This window comes from Taurulus bubalis, assembly GCF_910589615.1.
Source record: "Taurulus bubalis genome assembly, chromosome: 7".
NCBI classification, from domain to species: domain Eukaryota; kingdom Metazoa; phylum Chordata; class Actinopteri; order Perciformes; family Cottidae; genus Taurulus; species Taurulus bubalis.
In genome coordinates, this window is record NC_136595.1 from 19,077,134 (window position 1) to 19,090,309 (window position 13,176).

Here is a 13,176-nt window from a genome sequence, read left to right on the forward strand (position 1 = left end):
CAGCTTGTCATGCACCTCAAACCATCTGTTTTCTGCGTTAACTAAGAAGATTGGCTACCCATTAGGGTGTTTTTCTCTCTCACAGACCATCCTCACAGCAGGCATTGAAACACCTAATGGACACATGCAGTGCATGTGCATGACATCCGCTGATCGGAAGTATGACAGAGGTACAGTATATTCAGACAGTATGAGAAAAATAAAGAGTTTTTTAAACATGTAAACATGGTCTGACAGAAACCTAAAATACATGTATGAACCTGAAAACATATGTTTCCTTTGTAGTCTTAAATAATACATTCTGAAGTGAGAATGAGTCACAGCCTCTAAGTAATTTATTGAAAGTGTAGTATTGCAGTATACATATTGCAAATATATCACATTTACTACATGCATATATTATTTGTGTGAAGTATTGTATTTGTACAGAAATGACTGAGATCAAAGCTGTGTACGCTATGACAGTGACTCTGAAGGTGTGTCAGGTGTCTCAGTGTCACCTGCTCCTGCCGGTTCTGATGCTCAGAGGGGCCACTAGATGGCATCTTCCTCACAAAGTTCCCAGTATATGACTCATCTTCACCAGCACTTTGCAAGCTGAGAAATATAGTGTATGAACTTTTCAAATGGAGGGTTTACTTTATCAGCGTTTGATCGGCGTGTTGATTTACTTATGATGTTGTAGCATCAGTAGCTTTTGGCTGTCGGCCCTTTGAGAAATTGTTTTAGTTTTTTTCACATTCTTTTAAATAAGGCAAATTACTTTCGATTCTGTCGTCTCTACTTAGCAACATAACATTATAAATATTTGTGTGTAATTAACTCCAATGGCTCGCTGCTATTCCCAGAACTGAAATTAGTCTGTATGTAACTCCTCCCCAATGGCGGCTTCCTTCTTTTTTGTGGTGACGGAGAGCATTCGGCAGCATTTACAAGAAGCCATGCTACTGTCAACAGATATCCCAAAAAGTCAGACAGTATGAAGGACTGGATCTCCAACCTTTTCCCCTGTGGCGGGAAAAGTCATTTTAACAGTGAAACAGTGATAGCCTCATAGAGTGCTGCGGGGATGACACATTGTTGTAGGCCAACCCTCAAAGTCATCATCACACTGGTTCCCTTGACAGAAAGCCAAGGATTGTTCCTTTGGGTTTTGGATTATTGCAAAAAATAAACTCTGTGGTAAACACAAATGTTTGATACTTACACATTTTGTTCAGCAAGACATTCGTTCAAGAAGGAACACCACTATCATGATTTTTGAAGCATGAATGCAATCAGCAGAAGTACAAAATTAACATTAGGCTTTAGTCTAACCACACCTTGGTTACATGAGTGTGTGTGTGTACACAACGAGGCAGAGTATGGCAGACTAGTTTTAAGAGACTTAAAAGCATCAACATTCAGAAAAGGGGTATTTACTGAAGTATATTATATTGTAGAATAAAAAGGTGAACATTTCTTAAACTTTGTTAACCACAGACATTATTTCTGGCATCTAAACAAAAACATCATGAACAAAAATTCACTGACTTTGACACGTAAAATGAAGACATAAACTAAATAATCAAATCACAACAGGAGCACATCACACATAACTGAAAGTTGTAAAGCTGTGTAACAAGTCATGCTCCAATTCCCAGAAGGTCAAGCGTGTCTGTGTGTCACGTGTGTGGTCTTTACTTCCCGTCCCGCTGATAGATGTGACGGAAAATTATAGAATAAGTAACCTATGAGGGAAAACTGGTTTGGTCACTTGTGCAACAACTTTCACAGCTCAGTGCATACAAATAAAGCCTAAAATATTGTGTTATAACATCTCCTGCTGTAATGTTGTCAACCCAGCACAGTAGTACCACAGCACAACACAAGGCCCTGGCCACAAATGAATAACACACCATTAAGAGTTTACAACTGATCTCTGAGGACTTTAGTTTCCTGAGAAAAACAACCTCAATGTGCTTTTTTAAACACGACATTTACACCTTCATGGCCATTTCATATTTTATGTAGACATAAACACCCAAACATATTTGTTAGAGGAAACAATCTCAGCCTGCTGATTTTGATAACGACTCGTATAACTGTCTCTTCCTTTGTTTTAAATACAATTCAGGGATGTTTTTGTGTAAGTGTGATACATTTTTCAAATTTTCCCTCAGTGACATTGAATCAGTTTCCGGCTTTATAAAAATGTCATCTTAGCTCTTTGCATTGGCTTAAGTTTCTCTCCTCTCAGTTTGGGTAGTAGAGCGCTTCCTCTGCTGAGACACAACGGTACTTTGAGCTAAATGCTAACAAAAGCATGCCGACATGTTCACAATGACTGCCAGCAAGATGATGCGAAGCAGGAGCAACGTTTACCATGATCGGCATCTAGGTTTAGCATTGATATTAGCATGGTGGCATTCACTATTTAGCGGTAAATACAAAGTGCAGGTATTCAATCACAAACCAAAGTATTAAATGAACCAACAATATTGACCAGAAGATGAAGCTATGAAGCATGAGGGATCATCAAGTTATTATAGTTCATCACTTTGTGAATGGATGCATTCAATTTCATGACAATCCATTCAATAGTTGTTGTGATATTTCAGTCCCGTCATCATTTTTAGATCATACAACTAACATGTTTCCTGATTATTGGTTCAGCTCCATCCATGGCTTCTCAAGTAGGCTTTCCTTAATGTAGCATAACACATTTTACTGGTGTGTTTCATAAAACTCTTACAATCAGATTACTATCAGGAGTGGGTTGTGACACTTAACTATCTGTCACACTGCTTAGTGCTGTGTTCACATCTTGTTCCCCCAAGTTATTGCAGGTATAAGCCATTGTGTGTGTGTGTGTGTGTGTGTGTGTGTGTGTGTGTGTGTGTGTGTGTGTGTGTGTGTGTGTGTGTGTGTGTGTGTGTGTGTGTGTGTGTGTGTGTGTGTGCGCGCGCATGCGTGTGTGTGTCTGCTGATCAGGCTTCAGGATTGCAGTTATGCCAATAATCTGACACACACAGTGACCCCTCCCTTTTTTTATTTCACCATATACAGTGGCATACTTCATGTTACAGACTGTGACCTCTTTCCCCTTTTGATTAACATTATTTCTGTTTGGAGGATTTTGGGAAACTTATTTTTTTGGCAGCTAAAAGGAAAGTGTGAAGGCTTAATTTAACTTTGGTTGCAAATTGCCAGACATGTAATGCTCACAACATGATGGGTCAGGATTATCCACAGCAGTGCCCATCACAAGTATTCTTCATACATTATTATAGCATCAAACGGATGTTTTCAGTTGTTTGGATGATGGCCTTGTGTCTGTATCGTAATTTATCTTTCATCTTTATTTATCTGGCTTGACAACTGTTCTCACAAAGCCGGTTATCAACTGGTCCTGTTCACTGGGACTTTTCACTTAAACTATTAGCACAGTAGCGTGAATGAGGAAGGTTTTATAGCAACAAAAAAAGTGCCTGCAGAAAACCAATGCGACATCAACAGGTCAGTTCACACTATTGACCACATTCAACATAAGATGTTAGATAACACATTGGTCTTTGAGGTGAAATCAGGGTATTTCAATTAATAGAAATGACATGATAGGGGCAAATTGTATAATTTAATACATACAGAATGTAAGAAGAAGATATTAAGTCAGGAGCAGTAGTGCATTGGTTACCACAATTGAGTGAATCTAGTGCACCTAACTGAGTTGTGTGTGTTCTTCCTGAGCCTAAGTGAGTTTCCTCCCACAGGCCAAACAAGTTTGGTGAACTGGCAACTCTAATTTCCCCGTAGGTGTGAGTGTGTGTGGCCTGTGACAGATTGACGGCCTATCGAGGCGGTACCTTTTGCCCAATGTGAGCTGGCATACGCTGTGTTGTCACTAGCGGCCCCTACAGGCCGGGGCCGAGTAACAGTAGTGAGTGAGGGGTCAGCAGGCACTCAATGGCTTCATAATAATAAGCCATTTCATGGAAGTGTGAGTCACAGCCTTCAAAGTTTTAACTGGAAACAATTGCGAAGACATGAAAGCAGTTTTGAACAATAGGTAAAATGTCAAGGATTGACCTACAACACAGAAAACGATGAGATGCCAAATGAAAAACAATAATAATAATTTTATTTTGACAAAGAAAACTAAATAAAGGCATAGATTGTCATCACTCAAAGTAGTTATATGTTATAGGAAACAAACTGAGTAGTGAAAAAGTGAGGAAAAATGGGAACTTGTTACATCAGGCTGTTACATAGTGCTTGTCTCTACTATGTTTCATACAATAAAACAATGACTTTAAACCCTTACTTTGAAGTGGGGACAAATTCTGCTCAAGTTGAATGAACACCACAGCACACACCAGCACCTGCTACACATGTTAATCACATATACAGATTACAAATCATTACATAATTATTATACTATGTTCACAAACCCTCCAGTGATGTGAGTCACTGATTACACATTTGGAGCACATGGGGGAAGACAGACTGATGACAAATTATACTTTCTTTAAGTTTACCTATAATCCTCTGGCGCAGAGCATGATGTAAAGGGAAGTCTATTTCTACTCAGAGGTGGTTAATAACTCTTTTTATGACGCATTGTAGCAATATTAACTGTTGATGGATGGATATCACAGGGAAATTAGCACACTCTTCCTGATGTTGTCACGGTCGTGAAACGCAGCTTTCAAACATGCAGCAGGAATTCGTCGTAAATAAAGTTTGAACCTCTAAAAAATAAACAATGGCTGTGAAAAAAAATAAAAAACTAGTGCTTGTAAGGGAGGGCTACATTATGACTTGCCGAAGGGAGTTGTTACTTTAATTGCCGTATGCAATGTTTTGATTTGGGCTTTTTTTCAGGAAAGGGTGGAAACCGATCCAATCTAACAATCAAATGCAGCGTGTTTATAAACTGGCATCCCCTTAACCATATATGGTCAAATCAGTTGGTAATCTGGGTAAAATGAAGACATAAACTGAAGCTTGGTAATGTAGTTTGCTGAGCAATTAACCGTCTCTTGTTTGGGTGTTCTTGTACTGAGTTGTTATCAGTTGTCGGTTTTTCTGTTGTTGTTACTGACATGTAAATTTAACTCAAGAAGTAATGATTAACTCTTGTTGCATGAAGCTGAAGTGACTTATTTGACAAAACATACTGTTAAATACACACTATTGCAATCCAAGTTTCCTCCTCGTGGTCACCAACAGATAACCCACTTTGTTTGGATACCTGCCATAGAAAAGGGAAGCCAATGGACACCTTTTTATGCTTACCCATCACTAACCCATCATTAACTCATTACTAACCCATCACTACCCCATCACTAACCATCGCTAACCATCACTCTAACCCATCACTACCCCATGCAAGCAAACAAGCGCATTGTGTGGAAAATATAGTTTCTTCAGTTGAAATATAATTGTGAGGATTAACATGTTGCTTCTAAACTGCAGTAAACTGTATCTACACTGAAGTTGAAATCTTGGAAGTGTCAGCGGATCACTTTAGTTCATTTGTGAGCCATTCATACCATTTTTATATTCTTTAAGTTCTGATTTGGAGTGATTTTAATGTTGATTTTACATTTTGTATTTTATGTAATATATAGCATCAATGCTATATTTACATCAGTGACCACAATGGAAGTAAGTCTTGGACTTGGCAGCACATCACCCCCACCCTCATCCACCTCCACTGGCTTCCGGTCAAGTCCCGCATCACCTACAAGATCCTCCTCCTCACCTACAAATCCCTCAATGCCCTGGCTCCTCAGTATCTATCTAACCTCCTCCACCCTTACACACAGTCCCGGAACCTTCGATCCTCAGGCACGGGTCAGCTCTCCATCCCTCACACAAAAATGCAAACTTTTGGGGACAGAGCCTTCAGTGTGACAGCCCCTACACTTTGGAACTCTCTCCCCATAGAGCTCCGCAACACACCATCTCTGGACACCTTCAAAAAACTCCTCAAAACTCACCTCTTCACCAAAGCCTATGTCCTCTAGCTACTGTTGCATTTGTTATGTTTATTTATGTCTTTGTTAAGCGTCCTTGGGTTTCATGAAAGGCGCTATATAAATCCTAGCTATTATTATTATTATTATTAACCATGTCATGCTTGACGAATGTGTGACCTGCAGTGTTCTCTCTCATTGTGTCAAATAATGAAGTGGAAAAGCAAAATCATTGTATAAGATGTTTTCCGTCTTTAGAATAGTCAGCATTTACCGTAATTAACTGGTCTGATAAGAAAGAATTACAAAATTTTAAAAAAAACTCTTCCCATCATCCACTGCAGGTGGAGTAGAGACCGCACATGCGTCACGTGCCTTGTGACTTTAAATAGAGGTCACAGAGACGCGCACATATAACGGTCTGCAAGCTGCGAGGAGCCACCGAGAGACAACTTTTGCCTTTAACGACCTCACATCGCTGAGATATTTTTTTTCTCTGCTAAGTTTCCAACCAAGTTCTTGGACTTTTTTTAAATTAATTTCTCAACTCTTCCCGCTCTGCTGTTATCTGGACACGATGGCCAGCTCGGGACTGCAGCTCCTCGGCTTCTTCCTCTCCCTGGTCGGTCTCGCCACCACTGTCGGCGCTACTTTGATGGTGGAATGGAAGAAGCAATACCAGGGCAAGACGCACCGCATCTACGAGGGCTTGTGGATGAGCTGCAGTGGCAACGAGAGAACAACCTGCGAATTTCACCAGTACCTCCTGAAGCTGCCAAGTACGTTGTTATTTCTGCGTCTGCGTCTCCTCTAAAAACCAGACGCTGCTTGTTGAGATGCCTTCCACTTTCAATAAGTTACTATAATTAGACAGAAATGCGTCTTGTATAAGCTCTTTTGATTGACCTCATCTGACTGCATGGCATGGCTGATATTCATACAGGGAAGAAGTTAGATACTTTGTAGAATTGTTCTCTTTATTTCATTTTTATTTTATTTTATGCTGTTGACAAAGTTGAAAGGTTAGTACAGACCAAACCACAAAAAAAGACTACAATAATACAGTAACTAATACATTTACAGTACATTTTACAGAAGAAAATAAATAAATGAGTAATATGCAAGTCTTAAAAGCACATATCAGACCGAATCAATGAGAAGTTTACTGTTTAAATGTACTAACATTCCCATTTCTGCAGCTGAGGTCCAGGCTACCAGGGGCGTGATGCTGCTCAGCATCTTCCTCTCCGCTGTGGCGCTGCTGGTGTCCACAGTGGGAATGAAGTGCACCCGCTTCATGGATGGCAAAGATAAGAGCAAATCCACAACAGCGATGGTCGGAGGAATCATGTTCATGGTTGCAGGTGTGTTCATCGGCAGCAGAAGCTAACAGGCTTTCACAGATACTTCCCTTGTTGTTAACCTTTATTTAACTAGGGATGCCTCACTAAGATTTAAAATCTCAGTTTTCTCTTGGCTAAAATAGAAAGCAGTAACAGAGTTACAGACAATTAGCACAAGGAAGATGAGACAACAATATTATCAGCTCCTATATTAGGTCAGACTAAAGATATTGTCTTAATCTTTTCATAATTCAAACCTCATAAAATTATATAAGGAAAATAGTGGATCTTATTGAGCATTGGTCATAAGGAAGAGCCTCTGACATCTAGCGTACACCTGTAAATATATAATTTGTAAAAGCAGTCTTAAAAAAAAAGATTAGTAGCATCTAAAACTTTTGTAATAAACGATTTGTGTTTTCTTTGTTCAGGTTTATTGACCATCATCATAACATCCTGGTACGTCAAAATGATTGTTCAGATCTTCAATGACTCCAATCGCCTGCAGAGGTACACACACACACACACACGCACACACACACACACACACACACACAAACAAACAAACATACACACACACACACACACACACACACACACACACACACACACACACACACAAACAAACAAACATACACACACACACACACACACACACACACACACACACACACACACACACACACACACTCGATTCTGTACATAATTGTGCATCTAAATGAGTGTGTTTTTCTCTGCAGCTTTGAGTTCGGTAATGCCGTGTTTGTCAGCTGGGCCGGCGGGATCCTCACTCTGGCCGGTGGTGCTTTCCTGGGCTGTCGAAGATGCTCGCAGTCCCAGTCCATCAGCTCCAACCACTTCCTCTCCATCAGCCACCCAAAGTCCAACTACGTGTAGTGGAGGAAGCAGAGGAGAGGCTTCGATACAGCCGGCGCTGAATTTACCAACAGGAGCAGGTTGTGTTTCAACAATGAGAAAAACTCTCACTGAAGGATTATAAATACCTGCTGAACATCAAGCCAGTGACCAGGATCAGGACCACACACACGATCAAGCTCTCGGTTCTGACTTTGAATCCCATTTCATACAGTAGCTTAAATTATTCTGTTTCAGCACAAGACTTATGTTTGGTTATGTCTTAGACGCTGTCCGTCACTGCAGTAGTTTATGCTGCTGTCAGCTGTTTTTTCTTCCATCGAGAGAAATACAAGTAAGGATTCCAATTGTAATTGATTAAAACAATTAAAATATCATATGAAGTAATCAACATTCTGCAGGAATGAGTCCTAGAACCCGGACAAATCCAATTGTCTTTGTGTCGAGGGAACCAGTGCGAAGCCAAAAAAACACGTCATCCCTGCAGCACTCAATTCTTCCTTGTCTATATTCCTGAACTTCGTCAGCCTGTTTGTGTAATTATGAATTCACAAAGTTCCTCGTCATGACTCCTGATGAAGAACACTTGTTTCAATGGTTTGCAGCATAAACACAAAGTTTCAACACTTGATGAAAATATTGTGTACATTGTTGTTCATTCCACTTCAGTTCCACACTGGTGTTAATGTAGATTTGTTTACGTGATGTTCTTTGTTAGTTTTTATATTGTGTTGTTGTGTTTTCATGTAATGTTGCTGTTTTGTAGCATTCTGTGGCCATTTGAAAGACGTTTTGAAAATAAAATATGTTTGTGGTCCTCCCTCTGGCTTACGTTACTTTTTTTTTAACACAAACACAGTACAGAAGAAAACAATATATATTGTGATACTGTTTTCAATTATATTACTTTAGTCATTCCCTATTTCAAGTATTGTGTTTTAACCATTTTGTTTTTGTTCTTATCAGGACGTGAAGGTTTTAGGCAAATTATTTAATATTTACTTCTACATGTGACACTGGATTGATGTTATTCACTTACTTAAATGACTCTTAATACACACATTCAGACTCCAGTGGCGCAGTCCAAAGCAATTAATTATAAATGTTCCTTAAATGGTAAATGCATTTGTATAGCGCCTTTCATCTGACCACTCAAAGCTTCTACACTACACATCAACATTCACAAACTCACATTTCTTGCACTGATGGGAGAGGCTGCCTTATAAAGGGTCACCTTCAGGATATCAACTAGTTCACATCCAGTAACTCAGGGTTCAGTATCTTTCTCTCAATGGAGTTTTGTCTCAGTGACGAAGATGTACGGACACAGGTCAGCTTCCGTGGTGGAAGAAATACTCTGAACCTTTACTTAAGTAAATGTAGTAATAACACACTGCATTTACTTGCATAAAACTACACAAATATTAACATTTAAATATACTTAAAGTACAAAAAGTACTCAACTCACTCACGATAATATAACATATAAAAACAATATGTTATTATTATAATTCAACATCATTTCAAAATCAAGTCAAAAGTGTGCAATTACCTTCTGAAATGTAGTGGTAGAAATGTAGCTAAATGGAAATAAATGCAATAAATGGATATAGTATAGTACCTTACAATTAAACAGCAGAATAAGTACTATTATTAGTCAAATGTTTGTTTAAATTTGATTTGGCTCATTTGATTTGTGTTAAATTTTGATTTGGCTCATCGACATTGTATCGTACAGTAAGACAATACTGTTTACTGTGAAAAAAATGGATCCTGTTGCCTTAAAAAAGTCCAACAGTTCTCCAGTAATGAGAGCTTTCCTGGCACAAACAGTTTCCTTCCTCTCGTATCTGCTGTCGTTTTACCCCGCAAGTACTGTGTTTACTGGCATCTGTTATTACAGCTGCTGCTGCGAGGAACTCAGAGTAGAGAATTGATTGGAGGGAGAGTAAGAAGTTCTGTATAAAAACGAGCTGAGAGTCGAAGTAGGAGCTTTACCTCAAAATGGGTTCACATTTTATTAACGAAGGATACAAAAGACAGGAGACTAGAAAACATGACCTTTAACCCTAATTATACTAATGGGGGACCCTGCAGACCCCAGAGTTATATATTTTCTCATATCTCACAGGTGCTTTCAATCTTGGGGTCTTGGGGGGGACCCATTCAAAAGCACTGATATGCAGCCTATGCAGTGTTAATAGATACAATAGAATATAGAGATAGCATTTTAGTATCACACACTTTCAAGGGAGTAGGAGCATTCTGTCATTTTGAAGGAGACTCCTTGTTTGACAGAATTACTTCATTCAAATACATTTCTTGAAATATATTTGTTGGAGCTATTTGATGTTACTATTTAGTTATTTTATTCATACGTATTGTTTATTTATTTACTTGTTGGAGTAGACAGGTACAGGACCAGCATGCACCAGGGTGAGCTTGTGTTTTGTTGTTTTGATCAATAAATAATGAGAAACACAGAATTCCGTATGGACAATCCGTTCTTTTGCCTATGATGCATCAGTGGCCCTTTGAATTAATTTTGTTTTTTATTTATTGGACAAATGGCCACTACAATATTAACTGCAGAATGATTGGAGGTATACGGGAAAGTCATCCTGGACAGGGCAAAACAACCCAATGCTTTCAGTAGAAACACAACAAATAGCAGGAGACTTTGTTGTGTCCTCTGTGGATGTAAACTAATTAGGAGTCTCTCGTGGGACTGGCAAACTGCTGCCCAGATTCTTCCTGAACCCTTAGAGAAGAAGTAAACGTAAAATGGTAGAAAATAGAAAGCTGCATGATGGGTGTCTTGAAGCAATGTAACTATGCAAAATGGTGATATTCATCATTGTTTTAAAACTTGTCTTTGATGAAAAAAGACATGTGGATCTATGTTTCTTGTAACTTCATTACAGCAATAGTGTATTCTGTATAGTCTTACATGAGTGGACATATTAACAGGAACACCGGTGGTACAATCCAGTACAACAGCCCTACAATAAATGCTGCTGGTGTGAGATGTTGATTAGACAATGTGGATATTTGTTAGGTGTACGCCTGTTGTGCATGTTGTATTGTTTTGATTAAGACATTCCTGTTATTTTGTCTATTCCATGTTGGTGTTTTAGACTTTTGGACACACACCTAGAGCCATTCATTGTGAGGTCTCTTTTGTTTAAGGTGTTTTCTTTGTGCCTATTATGTGCTGCACCTTTTCCACTGAATCATACCTGGCCGTGGCAACATAAAAAACATGGATCTATTTATTTTTAGTGAATGAATTCACCCTTACAAGCTCTGGCTTGACAACACATTTCAGTTAGGATGACAAAGGACTGACCTTAAAAAACGTTGAAGATGTTACCTGCTTGACTACATACCTGTCGCCTCTGTGGCGTCTTCAAAGAGTATTGGATTCACGGTTCTGTTTGTCTTCAATGAAGAGTTGAGAGGCTGGTTTTGAAACTGCTTCTATCTGGATTAGCCTCCAGAGGGAGACACTCACCTTTAAGTGGATTGTGTCTGACTGCGTCTCGACTCTCGCACTGAACCCTCAAAGCAAAGAGAAACTTACAGAACACAAGGCAGCAAGTATTTGTACATGCATATCTTACTATAATATATTGTTAGGGCCGGGGGACATTTTCTGTCACTCGTATCAGGCTATTTATTGGTGCAGATTAATAAACAAGAGGCTATTTTTCATCAGTAGTCTTTGGGTAAACGTTATAACTTCAACCCCAATAAAAGAACATACGACTAAGTAATTACAAAGTTGACTTATTATCATTACGCCATTTTTTGAGAGAATACATTTTAAATACAGAGCTATATTCCTAATCAACATCTCAATCTAAATAGCTTTTAAATAGTCACATATTTATTGCGGTCTGGTCTATATAGGTACCTCTGTTTTAAGTATTTGGTGCCGTTTGATTAACAAAGGACATTTTCTTTTTCAGGCATTTTTATAGTCACTTTATCGAGCACTTTTTTCTTTTTTAAAGTCCCCTTCAGATCTGCAGCGGAAACTTTGGAAACTTAACACGTGTCTTATGAAACGACAACTTCAGTGTTAGTTTTTTTTAACAAATAAACCCCCCAAAACGATGCGGTGAAATGACGTGGAATCAAAGTATTTGGTGTTCGTGTTGGTGGCGACCCACGAGACTCCCTGAAGGACCCTCGTGGGTCCCCGCTCGGCTGCTCCAGCAGCCTGTAAGGAAAGCGGCGATTGTGCTCCGGCCATTCACGTCTTGGAGGGGCGGAGTCAGCGGAGCCAGAGAGGGGTCATAACAAAATGTGTGTCCCCGACTAAAGCAACATTTATTTCCGCCCTGGTCCGGTGCCGTCCTGCGTATCTCCGCGAGGAGCTTTTAAATGGACTCCAAAACGAGTCCGAGCTGATCGTGGTTGTGACTGACAGTCCGCTCCTGTCGCCCCCCTCGCCGTCTGATACCGAAGCAGATGATGGATGGAAACTTTTCACCGGCTGCTATCTTCTCAGTAGTCCTCCTCACTGTCGCGTTGTCATCTCCAGCAGCCTTCCTGGAGCCCTACGACCTTTTGTACGACAGTGCGGTGCGGGCTTTTTACAACAGCGACTACGCCAATGTGGTGCGCTACATGGAGGGAGCGCTCGGCAGCTACAAGGAGGTCCGGCGCACCAAAGTCCGGTGCCGGCTGAGGTGCCAGGACCAGCATCCCTTTGATGAAGCCTTCTCGGACCTGCGCTTCGCCGACGTGGTGCTCCGGAGAGCGGCGTGCATGAACACATGCATCGAGGAGAAAATTGGCACTCAGTCCATGCATAAAGTCGGCGAGGATGTAGTGCAGGACTTCCATCGGAGGATCCCCTACAACTACCTTCAGCTGGCATATCAGAAGGTAAGGGGGGGACGTTATCAACCTGGCTGCTTTGCTCCACTTTACCTGCTCCAGTCTCCATCAGCTGTTGCTGCTGATGCAGGGAACTGGGAGGTCTGCTG

The 13,176-nt window shown here is 40.1% G+C and overlaps 2 protein-coding genes across 2 annotated transcripts in view; both read left to right on the plus strand.

Moving 5' to 3' along the window:
* Window positions 1–6,534: 6,534 nt before the first annotated feature.
* On the plus strand, window positions 6,535–8,963 carry LOC306738688 (claudin-19-like). The gene is made up of 4 exons (XM_079220576.1): window positions 6,535–6,739; window positions 7,160–7,324; window positions 7,735–7,813; window positions 8,044–8,963. The coding sequence occupies exons 1-4, from the start codon at window positions 6,538–6,540 to the stop codon at window positions 8,198–8,200; spliced, it is 603 nt and encodes a 200-aa protein (XP_079076702.1). The 5' UTR covers window positions 6,535–6,537; the 3' UTR covers window positions 8,201–8,963.
* Window positions 8,964–12,658: 3,695 nt separating this feature from the next.
* Window positions 12,659–13,176, plus strand: part of p3h2 (prolyl 3-hydroxylase 2) — a gene marked incomplete at both ends in the record, with an annotated part of 54,021 nt that continues 53,503 nt past the window's right edge. The window contains one exon of the mRNA XM_079221143.1: window positions 12,659–13,075. Within this exon, the coding sequence (XP_079077269.1) occupies window positions 12,659–13,075 (417 nt within the window). The remainder of the gene's footprint in view (window positions 13,076–13,176) is intronic.

Excerpts from the sequence above, each read along its gene's own strand:
- LOC306738688 (XM_079220576.1), top strand. The coding sequence starts at position 6,538 with ATGGCCAGCTCGGGACTGCAGCTCCTCGGCTTCTTCCTCTCCCTGGTC. Across the intron at positions 7,325-7,734 it reads AATCATGTTCATGGTTGCAG|GTTTATTGACCATCATCATA; the intron begins GTGTGTTCATCG and ends TTCTTTGTTCAG. Across the intron at positions 7,814-8,043 it reads GACTCCAATCGCCTGCAGAG|CTTTGAGTTCGGTAATGCCG; the intron begins GTACACACACAC and ends TTTTCTCTGCAG.